This window comes from Capsicum annuum, unplaced genomic scaffold (assembly GCF_002878395.1).
Source record: "Capsicum annuum cultivar UCD-10X-F1 unplaced genomic scaffold, UCD10Xv1.1 ctg1715, whole genome shotgun sequence".
Taxonomy (NCBI): Eukaryota; Viridiplantae; Streptophyta; class Magnoliopsida; order Solanales; family Solanaceae; genus Capsicum; species Capsicum annuum.
In genome coordinates this window covers 1-20,576 of record NW_025822796.1, presented here as the reverse complement: position 1 = coordinate 20,576, position 20,576 = coordinate 1, and the positions used below count along the sequence as shown (strand labels likewise).

The following is a 20,576-nucleotide window of genomic DNA, read 5'->3' as shown; positions in this document are numbered from 1 at the left end:
ATGAAAAATAGAACATCACAATAACTTTAGAAAGTTGCTAAAATATCAAAAATATATTTTTAAATTATACACTTTACAATCAAAGAATAACCTGTAGTTAAGCTCACAACTGAGTCAACTAACCAGTACTATAAATTATAGCATACAACAATCAGGGCTATAAAGAGTACATAAGGATGTGCTATTAAGCTCACAAAAGTAAAAAGTTCCTGGCAGCTATACAACACATACAAGACCAATTCTAAAGAGCTAATAAAGTGTAAAAGTATTCTATAGCTAACAGGTAGTAATATAGTCTCAAAAGTGGCAACAAATCAATTATTAGATATTTCATTCCACATTCGTTGAGCCAATTCATCCCTCCAACTGCTCCACTCCTCCGATAATTCAACAACGTTAATATTTTCGTGTTGATATTCCGTTTGTTCTTCCATATCATTGTCTAATCCACTTCCATCTCTCTATGAATAAAGTTATGAATCAAGCAACAAGTACTAATTTTCCTGTTATGAATCTTAACTGAGTATCACGAAGGGCTACTAAGAATTCCCTAAGTCCTTTCAGCAGACCGAATGCCCTTTCAATAACATTGCGAGCCCTACAATGCCTCATGTTGAAAAAATATTCTTTACATAGAGGTGATGGATTTTCACCTCGCCAATCCTTTAACCAATATCTATATCCTCGATAAGGTGACAGAAAACTTTTTCCATTTGTATATCCTCCATCACACAAATAATAATTACCTATAATATAAACATATAATTTAGTTACTTCTATATAATATTCAATCCATGACGTAACTTGAAAGCATATACATGACCTACCCTCGGAGATTTTTAATTCATTTCTTCATACAATAGCATGTCGTAAAACATAGCCATTGACAGCTGATCCTTACCAACCAGGTAACGCATACCTAAAATTGAGGTTTCTATCACAAACTCCCATAACATTAGTTTCTATTTCTCCTTTTCTTGTCTGTATCTTGGTTTGTATTGAGTTGGAACTTTAATAGGAATGTAAGTACCGTCTAGTCCACCTAAACAACCCTATAAGGTAAATTATAGTGTTACCTCAAAGTATAAAAGTTTTGTACTTAAACTAGAAGTGTTAAACTGTAATTTCACCTACCTCAAACCATTTCCATCGATCTTCAGTCTCATCCTCAAGTATTGGTTTAGGATTAACAAGTAAAAATAGAGTTAGTTTGAGAATAGCAGACAAACATTCATTGAAAGCCTGACTTACACTTCATCCCAATCTAATATAATCAACTTTGATAGATCTATTCTTCTCGTGACGAGCCAAGATATTTAAAAATATTGTTAACTTTTCACTGCTTGACATACTTGATACTTTTACTGTCGGCCAAACCTCTAATATTCTTAGTTAAGAGAACTAAAGTGTGAAAGAGGTTTCTATCAATTCTTAACTTATCGATACATACACTATCACTATTGTTTTTGATACAATTCAAGTGAGAAATAATTTTTGAAACTCGAACACCCATACAGTACTTAAGCTCACCCCTGTTTTGACATTGTCTTCTTAGAGAATGACCCTGACTAGCCATGAATAGGCAAATAAGGACAACAAGAAATTGTTGAAACATTATCTCCTCAAGATTAATATATTCAGTACCTGATAGTGGTTGATGATCCATAATAACACCTAAATATGCCATCAAAATAAAAAGAGCAAATACATATAAAATTTTGAAATAAATCTATGAACAACCATATAAAGAGTGAAACAGATAAACTCAAACAAAAAGAACATTGCTAAACCTACATTTCATCATCAAATTCATTGACTTTGAAAGACTGCATTCCAAAATGATTGTCACACTCTAAATCGTTGATTTTGGTATACAATAAACTATACCCAAATAGGGGTAGAAAAAACAAACAATGAAAAAAAATAAAGGTTTGATAGAGTTACAAACCTTGTGGAGAAAAGCAAACAATATGATTAATTAGAAGGATGGAGATGTGGAGAATATGACACTCTCTATTTCATGGCAAAGTACCAAAACAGAGAGAACAAATTTTTAATACGGTGGAAAAGGAACAGGAATGAAATATGGTGGGAAAAGAAAGCGGGAGAATAATTTAAAGGGTAATAATGTCACTTAATAAGTTAATACATGTATTGAAAATTTGTATTATTAAGAGATAATACATCAAAATCCCTGAACTTGTCCCGGCAACTTACTTTAATACTTAAAATTTACGGATAATTATTTACCCCCTAAATCTCTTTGAAGTAATTATATACCACCTTAAAAAAACACCACCACTCTCACTGCGTATTACACTTGCGCCTCGTCAGCGCTACATCAACGCCACATCAAAATTTATTTTTAAAAAAGTGACCCCACTAATTTATTTATAATACAATATTAAAAAAAAGAAAAGAAAAATCTCTCCCCCTTCCGCCCACCCCGCCCCGATTCTTTCTTCTTCAAGCCCCATCACCCCCTTTCTTCTTCCACCCCCACCCCCACCCTCGCCCCCGCCCCCGGCAGCCCGCACCCCCACCCCAAAATCCATAATGATGAATTACGAAACAAAGCTTATCAAATTCAAATCAAACATCCAAATTTAGGTACAAAATTAAAATTTGTGGATTAAATCAAACATTCAAATTTATCTTTATGGATTATGAATTATAAACATCCAAACATCCAAATTTGTTTGTTTATTCAAATTAAACTTGCATCTAACAATTAAATTTTTATACATATTTTTTTCTTGTAAAATTGAAGAAATCTAATAAAAATGGAGATGATGGATTTGAAGAAGGAGAAAGGGAATTGTGTGGGGGTGCGGGATGCCAGGGGCGGGCGTGGGGGTGGGGTGGATTAGAGGTGAAGGTGTAAGAAAAAAATAAAAGAAAGGGGTGTGGAGTCGGGGTAGTGGTGGAGGTGTAAGAAAAAAAATAAAAGAAAGGGATACAAGGGTGCGGGGGTGTGGGGTGAGGGTGAGGGGGTGGGTGGCTTTGGAGAAGAAAGGGTGTGATTTGGATATATAGAATAAGAAAGAGTGTAATTTGGGTATATAGAAGAAGAAAGAGTATGATTTGGATATATATATTATATAAAAGTGGGACCATTTATTTTTTTAAATTAAATCACACATTTTTTTTCTTTTTTTTTAAAAATGCCACATCAGATTTAGGGTTTAAATTAATTCATTTTAAAGATATTAAGGGGGTAAATAAATGCATTTTAAGTTTAACTGATAAAGTAAGTTGGAGTGACAAGTTTAGGGATTTTTGATGCATTATCTCTATTATTAATATATGAAAAATGATGTGCATTACTAATACACAGCTCAATACACTAGTACAAGTATTAGTTATGTATAATCTAAAAAAGAATACCAAACATGATATTACTAAAATACAAAATATAATGTATGCATTATATTTTTAATACACTCAATCAAATGACCTTAAGTAATAAGTAAGAAGTGATGGGAACGAATAAACCTGTAAATGCAAAAAATTCTATTAAAAAAATTAATGATTTACTTGTCAGGATGCGGAACGAATCCAATCATAGTCCCATTTTAATCATATTCCCATTTTAAGCTTAAGGAAGTGCCATTTACTATGTAAAAAGAATCCAAATACTCAAAACAATCAGACAGATTGTTATCACTTAAACGATGTTCATCCTTCAGTGAGTATAGCGGCAGTGGCGGAGCCAGACTTTTGGTTAAGGATGTTCATATTTTCCCTTCGGCAAAGAACTGTTTAAAAAACAAAGAAAATAAAGCACTGCTGCACCTGACAAGGTTTAAATCCGGGTTGTTGATGCGGAAATGCACACTCTTGACCACTGGACTATGCTTCTCAAGCTTGCCAAGGGTGTGCAACAACATGTATATAACTATAAATATCTATATTTAACCTATATAATCGAAATTTTTTTTCGACGAAGAATGTTTATCTGACCACCCTTCGTTGGCCGTGGCTCCTTCACTGTATAGCGGTCAAAAAGTCGTAAATGTTTGCTCCATATGCCCGATTTGATCATGCCTCTTGCTTAGCCAAAAAAAAATAAAAAAATTTCAAGACTTTACAATAAGACAATACTTACCGTTATTCAAATACACTAACTTTAGTTTGAATCTTATGTTACGTACAAATTTATTAAATATACATATAATAAATTCCAACCTTAATCTATCATTTATGCTATGATTGAATTTTAAAGTTGGATATCTTGTTATGTCTATGAGATTTATAAGCACAAACCAAGAAAAAAGTTAAAATATCTCATCTTCGCATCGATATATGTTGTTTCGGGTTCGCTTGTAATATTGTTGTATGTGATAGTATTGTTCAGTTACTATATGTTTTGATATTGCTCCTTACTGTCATTTGTTACCCTAATTTCGAAAATAGCCTCAATCTCCTCTTTGAGGTAGTGGTACAGACTGCATACTCTTTATCAGGGGTGGAACTACATGTATGGTAGGGTGTTTATTCGAATCCTTTTTGACGAAAAATTATACTTTATATATATGATTAACATTATTTTTTATGTATATATAGTAAATATCGAACCTTCTTCGATTAATTCATACTTTTACTTGTGACCTTGGTAAAATTTCTGAATCCGCCACTCCTCTTTACCCCTTCCATACTTCAGTACATGGAAATATATTATGTTATTGTAAAATATCTCATCTTCATGGTACTATTAGGATGGTCGAAATCACAAAGTAATGTAAAATCAAAGTACACAAAAATTTGAACTTTCCCTCTAAAGAAAACAGCCTAATTTAAATAGCGGCGCCGCCGAGAAGCGAATGAGTGAAAGTTCACTTATGACATGAGTTATGGCCCAATATCTGTGGCAATTGAATCCTCTTCCTCCCTTTTCACCAAAATACTCCATTACACTCAATCCACTAACCTTCCGAAAGGCCAATCTCTTCACGCTCATCTTATTAAAATCGGTTCTTCCTCTTCTTGCATTTACCTATCCAACAGCATTGTCAACTTGTACGCCAAATGCCACCGCTTGTCCGACGCTCATTTAGCATTTCAAGAAATACAGAACAAAGATGTTGTCTCATGGAACTGTCTCATCAATGGGTATTCTCAATCGGGTCGTCGAGATTCTTCCATTTCCGTGCTCAAATTGTTCAAGCAAATGAGACAGGAAAATGCGCTCCCAAATCCGCACACCTTTGCTGGGATTTTTTCTGCTGTTTCGTCTTTAGGGGATGCCGGGTTTACTGGGAAGCAAGAACATTGTCTTGCTTTCAAACTCGGTTATCTATCTGATGTATTTGTCGGGAGTTCTTTGTTGAATGTGTATTGTAAAGCTGGGAGGAATCATATTGTGGAGGCGCGCAAGATGTTTGATGAAATGCCTGAGAGAAATTCTGTTTCTTGGACTACGATGATATCTGGGTATGCGTGGCAGAGGCTGGTCAAGGAGGCAGTGGGGGTGTTTAGGGTGATGTTATGGGAGCGAGGGGATGATGCGAATGAGTTTGTCTTCACTAGTGTTCTTAGTGCGATTGCATTGCCCGAGTTTATTAATGTAGGAAAGCAAATTCATTGTCTTTCGTTGAAGAATGGATATTTGTGGACTGTTTCTGTTGCTAATGCTACTGTTACTATGTATGCGAAGTGTGGGAGTTTGGATGATGCATGTTCGGCGTTTGAGCTCTCCTCTGAAAAGAATTCGATAACCTGGTCTGCGTTAATTACAGGTTACGCGCAGAATGGGGATTGCGAGAAGGCGTTGAAGTTGTTCTCTGAGATGCATTACAGTGGGATGAATCCGAGTGAGTACACTCTGGTTGGGGTGCTTAATGCGTGTAGTGATTTTGATGCACTTAGAGAAGGAAAACAGGTGCATGGATATCTATTGAAGTTAGGATTTGAGCCTCAAATGTATATTCTGACTGCCTTAGTAGACATGTATGCTAAATGTGGTAATATAAGTGATGCCAGAAGTGGTTTTGATTATTTGAAAGAACCCGATATAGTCTTATGGACTTCCATGATAGCAGGATATGTAAAGAATGGGGATAACGAAAATGCTATGGGTATGTATTGTAGAATGTTGAAGGAGGGTGTTATACCCAATGAGTTGACAATGGCGAGCGTGTTAAAAGCTTGTTCTAGCCTTGCTGCTTTGGAACAGGGGAAGCAGATTCATGCTCATATAGTGAAGCATGGGTTTCGTCTTGAAGTTCCAATTGGAAGTGCTCTGTCAACTATGTATGCAAAATCTGGAAGCCTCCATGACGGTAATCTAGTCTTTAGACGGATGCCTGCTAGGGACTTAGTGTCATGGAACTCAATGATGTCAGGTCTTTCTCAGAATGGCTGCGGCACTGATGCCCTTGAACTTTTCGAGGAAATGCTTCTTGAGGGAACAAAACCAGATTATGTTACTTTTGTAAATATTCTCTCCGCTTGTAGCCACATAGGTTTGGTTGAGAGAGGGTGGAGTATTTTCAAGATGATGTCTAATGAGTTTGGGATAGAACCTAGGCTAGAGCATTTTGCGTGTATGGTAGATATGTTTGGTCGTGCTGGAAAACTCTACGAAGCAAAGGAATTTATCGTATCAGCAGCAAGTCAAGTTGACCATGGTCTGTGTTTGTGGCGTATCTTGCTAAGTGCTTGCAGGAACTATAGAAACTATGAATTAGGTGCATACGCTGGAGAGAAGTTAATAGAATTGGGTTCACAAGAGTCCTCAGCGTATGTGCTACTCTCTAGTATTTATTCAGCTCTGGGAAGATTGGAGGATGTTGAACGCGTGAGAAGATTGATGAATCTCCGTGGAGTAAGCAAAGAGCCTGGATGTAGCTGGATTGAGCTGAAGAGTCAGTTTCATGTATTTGTTGTTGGAGATCAGTTGCATCCACAAATCATACATGTACGCAAAGAGTTATGGAAGTTAAGTAAGCTAATGAAAGATGAGGGATACAAACCACATTTTGATCCTTGCTTAGAGTTGGAGGAGTTATAGAATGATTCCATATGCTTTTATGGAAATTATTGTCTTTTTTTTTTTCAACCATTTGTTAGAAATGTTCTGTTTAATCCAAACCTAATATTATATCTTGAAATACTGCCTAATACAGTAGTTGTTCTATGAAATTGGAGATTTTGGTTTTTATTAAACACATGTTATTGGTAGTCAAAAGTCTTTATGGAAAAAAAGTGATGCATTGAGAAACTTTTGTCAACTTCTCTGCATAGATTACTTATTTATGCGACTTGGAATGAGTACCATAAAAAGACTCCATATTCAATGACTAAAACCTTGGATAATCAGTAATTAAAGAAGGCTAGAATTCTATTTAGGCTTCATTTCTTTGTATAAATGAGGTTTAATTTTTTTTTTTTTTTTTTTGTAAATATCATGACTATTTATCTTATAGACTTTGCTTACAAGTCTTATTTTTTTTTTTTCCTCATTCAAAATTCATCTTGCTCTCTCGCTTTTCTCTGAATATCAAGCTGACTTTCTACTTCTCCAAGTATATTAGACGGCTTATATAATTGTTCTTTTTGAATGGGTAAGATTTCAAAACTTTTACAACTACTTTGTATTAATTTGGATATGTTAGAACTTTTATGGACCTGCATATATGGAGAAAAATTGTATGTTGACTGCTGTATATCAGTAAACGACTGACAAAAATTAAAGTTATATTAAGGTTTAAACTTAATGGGCCTAAAGGAATCCCTCATTAAGTATGGGGTCTTATGTATAAATATCCGGATGTAATTTTTAAATTAATTATGGACTAAATTAGAATTACTTAAACCTACTTTTTTATAAAAATAAAGTTATTGTCCCAAATCAAAAAGTAGGTTTTGTTTATGATAGCCATTGTTAAAATGAGAGTGGCGGCTCATGTCTTAATTTGGAAGATCGATAACCACCAAATGAAGAATCGCTATGGCGCTTATAAACTCAGGTATGCTTCCGCATCTAGCATTATATTTTTGATAAATCGGCATTAATTGATTTTGGGAAAAGATTTATCTCTAAAATTAGTCCCAACAGTATATTCATAATATTCTTGATATGATTGCTTGCTTCTCAAGGACTCTAAATTTTGTTACATAAAATTTTTAATTCACTTAAGTGCAGAAAACTTTATACATAACTAGTGACAATTAGGTGATCACCATGAAAAATTATGAGATCTGTTAAACCCAACATTCATTACTCAGTTTATAGTCCTAAGTTGATTTGCTATGTTTAAATATATAGCTTTTGTAACTACTTTATCACTTCTATTAAAAGCCAATTGTGATGACCCACTACATTCATGTCATGTAGGTGCCACATGGCATAAAGATGCTTATGTGGAAAGCTTACATGGAAAGAAAGCTAGTCCCTTAATGGTATACTCTAGAAAAATATGAAAATTTTCCATGAAAAATTCTAGAATTCCTTAGATTTGCATGAAAAGTTCTTGAAATTTTGTAGCATTGTAGAAAACTCTAGAGAGAGGACTATTTTATAAACATGAGCGACTTGTAGGATAATTATTATTTGCATTTTAGTCATTAGGTAAATAGCATAAATAGAGAGATATTCATTTATAAAACCATCAAGCAAAAGTCTTCCAATTCTTGACAGCATAAATAGAGGGATATTCATTTGTAAAACCATCAAGCAAAAGTCTTTCAATTCTTGAGTAATATAAAAGCTTCCTTCAGAAATTCTCTTGTATCTTTCTTGAAATTAGCATTCTCTTAGCGATTTAGTGTCAAAAAGTCTTACTGGAGTTTGTAAGATCGTGAAAAATTCGTAAGCAAGTTTTCAAGTATCAAAGAGATACTTAGTAGGGGTCTATGTCCGTGACAACGTGGTATCAAAGCAAATATTAATACTAGGAAAATGAAAAAAAGGGGAGACATTAATGCTGCTAGCACCACCAATGTTAAACAGAATACTGTGGAGAAGCACCAAAAAGGGAGAAATAATCATATGAAGAGTAAGAAACTATTGTTTGACCCTACACCAAGTGAAGCGCTAACATCTTACTCACATTCGACCGCTAAGCGAGTAAGGACAAAAAAGAGGAGGTGTCCCAAGACGTCACGTTGGGATTAAAGTGGATCATAAGGGTTGATACAACGAGGAAGACTGTGGAGATTTCTAAACAATTTCTAAACAAGATCGACAACCAACTCAAGACTCTTTAAGGAGAATGAAAACATCTGAAAAGAATTGGAGGGAGGCACAAAAATTCAGAATTAGAGATGCGAGAAACTATCACTACCTTGGAGTGAGAGCTCATGGAAGCATTAAGCACTATTGAGACCATGAAGGCCAACATAGAGGCACTCAATTGGCCAATTGAAGCTGGAGGGTTCGCGATATACAACAAAGAGAGAGAGGCCATGGTTGAGGCTGTAAAGCCACCCATGTTCAAAGGCGCTCATGATGCACAAGAGGTAGAGAAATTTCTGTGATTTGGAGAATTATTTAAAGTTCAACAAGGTTAAGAGTGATGAGAAAAAAGCTTGGAGATGGCCATGCTATGGTGAAAACAAAAGGAACCTGAGATGGAGAAAGAGCTTTGCACCATCTATATATGGGAATAATTTTGAGTGAGTTCAGAATGACTTTCTTACCCAATAATGCCTTATGAGGTGAAGCGCAAGTTTTCAAAGTTGAAATAGACTGACAACATACAATCATACGTAAAGGAGTGCACCGCTCTCACACTTAAAATTCTTACCCTTATAGATGAGATATGTTGTTCCACTTCATAGTTGGGCTACAAAATTAGGCCAAGGCAGAGTAGAAAGTCGACATATTAATACTACTAATGAAGCCATCATACTGAATCTTTGACAAACTTTAAGCATGACAAATATAACAAAGGTACAGACAAGGAAACAAGAAGAAGTCATAACAAAGATGGAGAAGATCATGGCAAAAACAAGGAGAAACAACCGTACCCCAAGAATCACGACATCAATGGTGATGGCAAGATGTTTGGATGTCAAAACTATACCAAGAGAAAGGTACATATAATGAAGAAAAATGCCAGCCACATATGCGGTGTGCTGCATGGCTATGCAAGGTGACCCAAAATAAAGACCTTTGGTGTCATATTACTTAAACGAAAATAAAAAGATGCACAACACCAAAAACAAGGTGGGGAACTATACAATTAGGCTCGAGTGGGCTATGTGACAATATCTCAAAGCATTTATAAAGGCCGAAAGAATACAACATCCAATGTGTGGACATCACCATCGATGATCTATCTGCTCGGGCTATGATCGACTTAGGTGCGGAAGCCAAGATCATGACCAAGGCAACAACAACATAGTTGTGGTTGAGTTCAAATCCAAGCAATGGTCACCTCAATACAGTCAATGTACCACTAACTCTAGTGTACAAAGTTTCTAAATGAGTATGCATCATATTGAGCAAGTGACAAGGCAAAACCAACTTCACCGTCACTTCTATAGATATCTTTGACATAATTCTTAAATAGGATTTCTTCCAAAGAAGTCATACTATGATCTATTCATACCCCCTACAACTCTTGGTTATGCAGTGAGAACGATCTTATATGTCACCCATGTTTAAGCTTTCAAAAATGGAAGGACAAGTAAAATTATCGGTCGTGCAGCTTATGAAGGGCCTTAAGAAGGGGGGGTCGATGTTATAGTCACTATTGCAAGATTGGGTAAAGACAATAATGCCCAATAAGAAATGCCACCAGAGAATAATGATGTTATGCTCGAGGTACGATCGAAGCTAGGAACATTTTATATGGCTCTACCTAAGTTGGATGAACTAAGAAAACAAGTGAAAGAGTTGTGCAAAGATGGTCAAATTCAGCCATCAAAATCCCCTATACAACGCAAGTCTTATTTCAAAAAAAGAAGGATGGGACTATACATAGACTATAGGGAACTCAACAAAGTAAGAATGAAGAACAAACGCCTTATACTGCTTATTGATCGCCTATTTGATAGACTTAGATGTGCTAAATACTTTACCAAGATGGATCTTGAAAAGGGTTACTACAAAGTATGTATAACAAAAGGGAATGAATCAAAGACAACATCTATAATAAAATATGGAGCCTACGAGTGATTGGTGGTGCCCTTCGGCTTAACCAATGCACCCACTACCTCTTTCACACTAGTGAGCAAGGTTTTTCATCCCTATTTAGACCAGTTCATGGTAGTGTACCTAGAGGACATAGTTTTCTACAAAAAGGGCTTGGAGGAGAATATTGAGCACTTGAAAAAAGGGTTTTCAGGTTTTGTGAGAGAATGAGCTTTACATTAAATGAGAGAAATGTGCGTTTTCCCAACATGAGGTACCCTCCTTGGGTCATGTCATTAGCCAGGTGTGATTACGTCTGAACGAGGACAAGGTGCGGGCTATTTAAGAATAGGAGGCATCCATGAAGGTGACTAAGTTTAGATATTTTCTTGGATTTGCTAACTATTATCGTAGATTCATTAGTGGCTACATTGCTAAAGGATCTGTAACTAAGTACAAATACATCTCCTTACTACTTTTTTGGAGCAACATGACAATTGTAAATAATATAAAGGTCATGATTGGCTTCTTAAGTTCATTGCACGTTTAGTAGTGATGTTGATCTTTAAATATCCTTAAAGAAACTTCTAGTGGTAGACTTTTTAAAATAAATATCTTTTATTAATAAAAAGCATAGGCCTAAATTATGAATTCACCCTAGCTTTTAGTTTGATTCCAAAAATCATATTATTTGTCTTGAATTCTGGATCAATTTTGGTCTAAGTATTCAAATTGATTAAATCATAACCATACACAAATTCTACATCTACACATATGTTATGTTAACACTGGTACATCACCATATATAAAGAGTCGACCAACTTAGGATAGTATTATATTAGACCTTAACTCTATTAACATTATTCATATTTCCTTATTAAGTTTCAATTTGAAGTAAATTATTCATGAAAGCCTTGTATCAAACAACAATCCTACCAACAGATATACCTAATGTTATTAGCACATTTATCACCTATAATTTTCATGTCCTTTACATTTTTTATTCAAATTCAATCTAGAGGTGTAATGTCCTCTTAAAATAATGCTAAAACATAGATAAACTATCAATGTTATTCACTTAGGGTGTTGAAGACACCAAGCACTATAATCAAATAGTTGTCTCATGAAAAATTGCAAAAACAAAAAAGATAAAGAAGATCTCCGAACTGATATAATGTAAAGATGCATGTAACATATGAATAGTCTTATTCTATAATTAACAAACTAAAGAAACTTAAAAGTATTTAAGCCGTAGTTTTTACAGGTCATTAGTTATAATATTAGCATTTGATTGAGTTTCTGCAACTTTTATTCTTGATGTGTTCTTGATTTATTTTGTAAAATAGAACAAATTGAGTTTTAATGTAGATGTTTGATGCAATATTAAAATGAAACTTAGGAACTGCTGTATATCTGATCAATTCATCTTCTGGGTTGTGTATTATAAAAGTTGATCTAGCTATAATCAATATTTCACCTTTAATTTATTTGACATGCATTGTGTTGGAGAAATAGCAGAAGTAAATGAACCAACCTCAAGATCAATAGGATATTTGATGATTATATATTTTTGTCTATGAAGTTTTAACCCTATATGTTTTATAATCCACACATTTGTATGACTTTTTGACAAATAAAAAATGCAAAAAGAATATTTTCAACAATCGCACCAGTGAAAGACTACCTTTTTCATAGTAGAACATCTCTATTTTTCCTTTTTTTCATTAGCCCAATTAATTTTTTTTTTTGTACGAGCCCTCATATGTATTAAGACCATTAACAATAGCAGGTCAATAAAGCTTTTCATTCACAAACTTACCTGAAATACTTAATTGCCTCTTACCATCAACACCTTTTTCAAGAATCATTGTTTAACTATATAAGTGGATCTCAACTTGATTTGAATTTCTAGTATTGAAATGCACACTATTTTATAATTATAGTGGAATTCATCAAATTCAAAATCAATTATGTGCAAATCAAGCTTCACTAATGTAGATCTAGGATTAGGTAATTTCTTAGACTTCCTTTTGATGTAATTCGTATAATCATGTTAGTAGATTCATTTTCAAGATAAATCAATTCATTAATTGAACCTACAATTCAAACATGTGTATGGACATCATTCAAGGATAATCCAAGCAATATTTCTCTATAACAAAGTTATTGGATAAGGAACTAGCAGAAGATTTTTTAAAAATTATTGATATTCATAATCAAATAAGTCATGTCTTGGGCAAACACAAGACTATGGTGTGTAATATGTATTATCAATAGTTACGTAAAGATGATTCTTGATAAATTCAAGGCTAGATATCAAAGTAAGTCAAGGTTTCTATACCTATCTAAATTTTAAGAGAGATTCCACCGAAAGCCTTATTTCAGTGACAAGTTTTGATGGCAAAGTAGATATTTCAAGATTGAATCTATTGATGGAATTTGAGAATGAGCAGTGAATTTACTTTGTTTTAGCTGTTTATGGAAGACTTGAGCTTCCTCACATTAAATTTTGACAACACAAAGTTGAATTTTTGATGTAAATTCTGTTATGGAGGCAACAATTTTACCAAAATTTAATTTAAAGGGGAGCAATATTATTTGGATCTTTTAATCATGATTTCTTGTTTGATGTCTTTGCTGGTATATATTTTATAAATTAGCTAATTTATTTATATTTTCACATGATTTTGATATATAGCTTTGAAATATGGATTCAAATATAGCCTTGAATTTAAAAACAACACTAACATATGGATAAATTGTCTAATTTGTAAAATATTTAGTTGTACAGACATCAAACAAGAATTCAGGACCAGAAGGCCCAAATTATTACTGTCATCCTTTAAATTCAACTGTGGTAATATTGTTGCCTCCATAGCTGAAGTTGCCTTAAAGTGCTCAACTTTATACTGTCAAAATAAAATTTGAGGAAGTTCAAATTTTTCATCAGCACTTAAAATAAAGTAAATTCATTATCCATGCTCAAATTCTATCAGCAAATTCAATATTGAAAATTCCTGTTCTGTCATAAAAAATTATCAGAGAAATTCTTTTAAGGCTTTGAGTGATACCCCTCTTGAGATTTAGTTATGTATCACTATCTTAACTTACTTTGATTTCTAGTCTTGAATTTATCTATAATCGTCATTGTGTAAGTGCTGATAATAAAGATAATGCACACCATATTTTTGTGTTTGTCAAATACTGATACCCCTCTTGAGATTTAATTATGTATCAAAATATTAACTTACTTTAATTTCTAGTCTTGAATTTATCAAGAATCTTCATTGTGTAAATACTGATAATAAAGATAACACACACCATATTCTTGTGTTTGTCAAACACAACTACTTATCTAGTAATGTATATCAATACTTTCTTACGAATTATTCTGTTAGTACCTTATTCAATAACTTTGTTATGAGGGATATAACTTGGATTATCCTTTGAATAATGCCTGCACACATGTTTGATTAGTGACTCAATAAATGTGTTGATTTATCTTGCTATTGCATCCACTAACATGTTACATGAAATTCATTAATTAGAAAGTTCAAGAAATTTTTTATTCCTAGACCTATATCAGTGAGGCTGGATTTGCACATAATTAATTTTAATATGATGAATTTCATGATAATTATAACGTAGTGTATATTTTAAATACTACAAGTTTAGATCAAGTCGAGATTCACCTATATAGTTTAAATAGTGAGTTTTGAAAATGTATTAATAGTTGCCCAATTTAGGGGCTGTTCAGAATTTCAGAGATAAGTTTGTGAATGAAAAATTTTATTGGCTTGCTATTGCTGATAATCTTAATACATGCGATGACAGCTACATTATTTTTTCTATTTGACTAATAAAAAATTAGAAAAGATGAAGATACTCCGATATAAAAAAGTAATCTTTCATTGGCGGGAGTGTTGGAAGGTGATCCTTTTTGTGTTCTCGAATTACCAAAAAATTCATGCAAATAAGTTGGTTATAAAAGATTATGAGGTTAAAATATCTTAGACATAAATGTATACCATTAAATATCCTGTTGGTCTTGAGGAGAGTTCGTTTACTTCTATTTTTCTCCAACATTATGCGTATAAAATAAAGGTGAAATATTAATTGTGACCAGATCAACTTTCACGATATACAATTTAGAGAATGAATCGATTAGATATACAATTATTCCTAAGTTTTGTTTCAATAGTGCATCAAACGTCCACATTAGTTGCCTAGTTTGTCCTCTTGTACAAAACGAACCAAGAACACATCAAGAATAGAGGTTGCAGAAGCTCAATCAAATGATAATGTTATAGTTAATGATTAGTAAGGATTTCACCTTAGATATTTTTATGTTTCTTTAATTTGTTAATTATAGAATAAGAGTTTGCATATGTTTCATGTATCTTTACAGAACATCTTCTTGAAGATTTTTTTTTTATCTGTTTTTCCTTTTACATATTTCTATCAGATAATTATTTGATCATAGTATTTGGTGTCTTTAACACTCAAAGTAATGATATGGATATTTTAGTTCTTTTTAAGTATTCTTTTAAGGGAACGTTGTGCTTTCAAATAGAATTAGAACAAAGAGTGTGAGGGTGAAAATCATAGCAGATAAATTTACTAATAACCATAAGCATATTCTTTGATAGGATACTATTCTGATATAAGAACTTTATTAATAATTCTATTTAAATTGCAACTTAACAATGAAGTAAGAATAATATTAAAAGAATTAAGGTCTGCTATAGTACTATTTTAAGTTGCAAAAAATTTTCATGTCGAGTGCCGCATTTGTGTCGCACGAAATAAATATAGGTGTGAAATTCATAACTGATATGATTAATTAATCTAAATTTTTTAATCAGAATTGATTGATTAATTTGGGATAGATACAATGAATTTTGAAATCAAAATGAGGGTAAAATCATACTTTAGGATAAAAGATATTTTTATTTAAAAGCTCGCTATCGCAGGGTGCTTTAAAGATTTTTAAGACCAACATCCTTGATGGATATGCAATGAACTCAAGAACTCCTATCATAGCCTTTATATTAATTACAATAGTCGTGCTGCATCGAAAAAATATTAGTAAGAAAATGTCCACTAAATACAGTGTTACTTATGTTGTCTCTACTATGATAAAAGTTGAACAAAACTTCTCCTCCTTGAATATTTTTTGTATGTAGTCACTTGAGATTATCGTGATAAAAAGTTGAACAATCTTCTTTTAAAATCCTTTCATATATATGACAATGTTGGTGTTGTTAATTTTTTCAGCTTGTAATGAATTTTCAGTTGATACATGCTAAAAGAGGCAAAAGCTTGAAAAATAATTATTGAATGCAATATATGATTAATTTTTACTCGCTACGATACTTGTAATCAATGTTGTGTTTTATTATTTTTATATTTCAGTTGTTAGCATTTTAGTTAATCAAATTTTATCAAGTAAGTAGTTTGTTGAATGAAAGTAGTAGAATTTTTGAATTTATTATCTAGTTGAGTGATAGTAGAAGTTAGTGGGCCACTATCCTATTTTTTTCTTAACAAAATTCTATTCAAGGAGTACAATTATTGTAAATAAGGACTATGAGAAGTTTAGCCAATTCAATAGAATTCTAGTATTTTTTTTACTCTTAATCATAGTCTCTACTTTTCCATCGGTGATTCAGCATCAGATTAAAACCTTAGCTTTTTGTGAGAGAAACACTTAAGAAATGTTGCAGCAACAATGTGTTAACCTATGACTTCCAACAACTTTATGTAGACAACCATACCTCACTGTGACCGTCAGGACGTGTTGGTAAAGATTTCATAGTATCAAAGAAGTGTTGACATGTGGTTATAGATAGAATATTAGAAATAGCAAACGGAATAACAGTGCTAGACACAAAAAAGCAGAAGCATAAGTAGCAAAGTTAAAAAACCTCAAGGTGATGAATTATCCTTTTCAAGAAATTGATCGAGGATAGAGGTAGAATTCCAAATTTGTGTATCAATTTCTCAATTAGTGTATTTTTAATAAATTCATTCAATGTTCTTATATATGAATTTTAAAATAAAGTTATTAGAACTTGAAGTTACAGTTCTAAAATTCAAAGCTCATAAAGTCAAAAATCTGAATTTGTCTCTTGAACGTTATTCGTGATAAATGGTTGAGAAAAATTCTTGTAACGATCCGAGACTACCCCCAAGTCGTCACACGATGCTTGGAACCACAAGTGATCCCAAGATAATGTGATGCCCCGAGTTTCATGAAGTTTACATGTCATAAATCTCTCATTCTTTTCTGACAAAATCAGATCTAGCCTAAAGAAATTGTTATCCCTAAGTTTACTCTATCGCTTCGATCTAAGCCATATAGCTATTTTCATGAAAGTTCATACACTCACAGATCAGTTTAGTAGCCCACTACGTTGAGATTCAGTCACATAGTTTATTTCAATTGTGCATGATAGCTTATAACCTATGATTCCTCAGTAATTTCAGTCTAATTAGCCACATTCGAGGATGAATGTTCCCAAAATAGAGATATTATAATACCCCATACTTTTCCTAGCTTAAAATCATCCCCAGAATGTCAAAATATTTCTTCAAAAATGAATACTATTTATTTTATGCGGTATTTTCAAGATTTTGACTTTTTATTGTGTGGAAAATTGAATAAGATTTCCATCGATACCAAATTTACCTAAATCTGACACTCGGTGAAGGAGTTATGGCTATTTTAAGTTCTAGTCGTAAAACACCGTCATTTCGGTCACTAGCGCGTCGCGGAGAAGATTTAAATGACGATTGTCAATTTCCAGTGGACCTACGTGATAATGGCGCATTGTGCCATGTGCCAAAATGGCATTCCAAAGGGGCACCGTGATGGCTCCGTATTGCGGAGTCTGCCTAGTTCCCGTTTGTCGATTTCCAGTGAGCCATCGCAATAGTAGCGTGTCGCGGTGGCCACCCATTTTGCAAAATGTTGAATTTTTTAGTTTTGTTTGGGGGTTTAATGAGGGTATTTTGGTCATCCTCCCAGCCCCTAGTCTGTCTTAAACATTGAATTAAACCCCTCCAAAGCACCTTACGTTCAATTTTCATCAAATTTCTCTCAAACAAAACCCTAGATCATCAAGCTTTCTCCCTAAGAAACTCAAATTCCTCCATTAACCTTTCAAGGAAACTCAAGATTTGGAATCGCCAAGTCAAGAACTCCAATAATTCATCTCCAAAGCATCAATAGGGATCCAAGATTCAAGTTCTAGCATCTAGTTCATCCAACAAGGTATGTGGGGTTTGAAAAAGTATAAATCTTTCATCCTTGTGCCCAAAACTTTTTTTTTATTACAAATTTACTGCAATTTATTTGATTTCCCATGATTTTCAAGTTAGGGTTTATACCCATTATCATTATTTGCAAGATTATGAGATTTCCCATGATTTAAAAGTTGAATTACATGTTTATGTTCATATTTTCATGCTTAATTCAGAAATTTCCAGATTTGAGATGAATTATCATTGACATTATTATCAAGCATGATTACTATGATATTTTGACATGACTTTGCTATGTGGGTTTTAAGTCCCAAGATTATATGTTGAGATTTTGAAAAAAAATGTTGCTTTAAACTTCCTATTATCAGATTATTTCATAGATTTTTAGTAAAACTTTGATCTTTCAATCATCATATTAGCTATGAAATCCACTTTACAGATTATTACAGATTATAGAACTCAATATAGCTTTCTTTAAAGATCTACTCAGATGATTGCATAATTCGTTTTAGATAAACCCTTATGCTAGTTTTAAAATGGATTTCTAACAGAATGAGCGTAGCAAATAAAAAGAGAGTAGTATTTAGCACCGAGAGGGAAGTGTAGGTTTAGCGCATCCTACTTCCACAGAACTACGTAGCCAACGTAGGTACAGATTCAGATTATTCCCATTTATATGGATGACAGATTTAGCTTGTGATCGATCACATACTCCCTGACAAGAGTATGACACCTCTCTTCAACGTGAGGTTTCTTTCTTAGGAGGGCAAAATGTTGGACTCTATGTTAGCTCACATGGTTTATGTTGCTTAAGAGAACCTCCCTACTAATAAAAGTAATAGTTTTCAGAATAGTTTTAAAGTATTTCCTTTCAGATAAGAGATACAGTATTCTCCTTAATAGTAAAAGAAGACCAGAAAAGCTTTTAGAAATCTAAGTGTAAAGGCTCACAAGTTTTACTCAGATTATACCTTACATAAAAGATAATAGCTACAAATTTCAGCTTTTAGATTTCAGATTCAGTAGTGAGTCCTTCTACACTTAGTCAGAATGATTTAAAGGGAGAATACAAGTATAATTTTTAGAACTAAATGTTATGGATCACAAGATTTATAAAGTATGTTTTGCTTCCTATTGTTATATATTTTAGTATTTCAGATATTCCATCTTATGTGAGTCATTTACATTTAGCATGCATCATTTTACAAATTATGATGACTGATATTATGTTTTACTTATGCATTCACATCCATATACTCAGTACATCCTCAAATTACCGATCCATATATATGTCTATGTGCTACATTGTCTCATAATGTAGGTACGAGTTGCAACACGCATACCATATTCAGACAGTTTGCAGATTTCAGCCAGCGGATGATGAGTCCTCCTACTTAAGGGACTTTAGTTAGATGTTATTTATGTACTTTACTTCCTTACTCTCATGTATTGATTATTGATAGTTGGGGTCACATCCTAGCTATCTATAGTCAGTATAGTAGAAGCTCTACAGATGTCAGTTAGAGTCAGTTATGTATTTTTAGTCCCTCTTTCAGACTTTATTAGAATGTAAAAGTTGTATTGATATTGTTTTTATGTCCAGGTTCAACCATTATTCTATTTCCACACAGTAAACTCAGTTGTTTTATGCATATCATTCAGTTGCTTATGAGTTATGCTAGTAAAAGGGTTAGCTTGGGATCACTTGTGGTCCAAAGCACTGTGTGACATCTCGGGAAAGATTTTTGGGGCTTTACAAACTTGGTATCAAAGCACAAGGTTCAAGTGTCCTAGGGTGTCTGTGAAGCCATGTCTAGTAGAGTCTTTTGAAATGATGGTACAGAGGCGTCTGTACTTCTCTTCGAGAGGCTATGAGGCATTTAAGAAAAGTTTTCTTTCTTTCCTACTCTAGATCGTGCAGGAAATTTGTTTTCTCAGGATCTTCTGTCTATTCATATGTTACCTAAAAATTCCTTATCTATGTATTATTCTTGAGGTAACATAATTAGCCAGTTCTAATTTCTCCCAGGTAATGCTCTCAGATTTGGTAGCAGAAACTTCAGAAGTCACACAAAGGGGCTTGTGAGGAGCTCCCTAGTGTGTTAAGTCCCTTAAGTTGAAAGTTATGTCCTCATCCTTATGAGTTGTCCAGTTGAGATAGAATTAGATATGCATTATAATTTCTCATTATTCCTTCAGTACAGATAGTGTTCATGAGAGGGGATAATAT

General features: G+C 33.4%; 1 protein-coding gene and 1 long non-coding RNA gene across 2 annotated transcripts; both read left to right on the top strand.

The window, feature by feature from the left end:
• The first annotated feature begins 4,689 nt into the window (after window positions 1-4,689).
• On the top strand, window positions 4,690-7,167 carry LOC124890421 (pentatricopeptide repeat-containing protein At2g33680-like). Its single transcript, XM_047402266.1, has one exon. It carries the CDS (start codon window positions 4,847-4,849, stop codon window positions 7,010-7,012), a length of 2,166 nt encoding a protein of 721 aa, XP_047258222.1. The 5' UTR covers window positions 4,690-4,846; the 3' UTR covers window positions 7,013-7,167.
• A 354-nt stretch (window positions 7,168-7,521) lies between these two features.
• Window positions 7,522-19,972, top strand: LOC124890412. Its single transcript, XR_007049160.1, has 2 exons — window positions 7,522-7,970; window positions 19,668-19,972. It is a non-coding gene; the product is annotated as an uncharacterized LOC124890412 (long non-coding RNA).
• The last annotated feature ends 604 nt before the right edge of the window (window positions 19,973-20,576 follow it).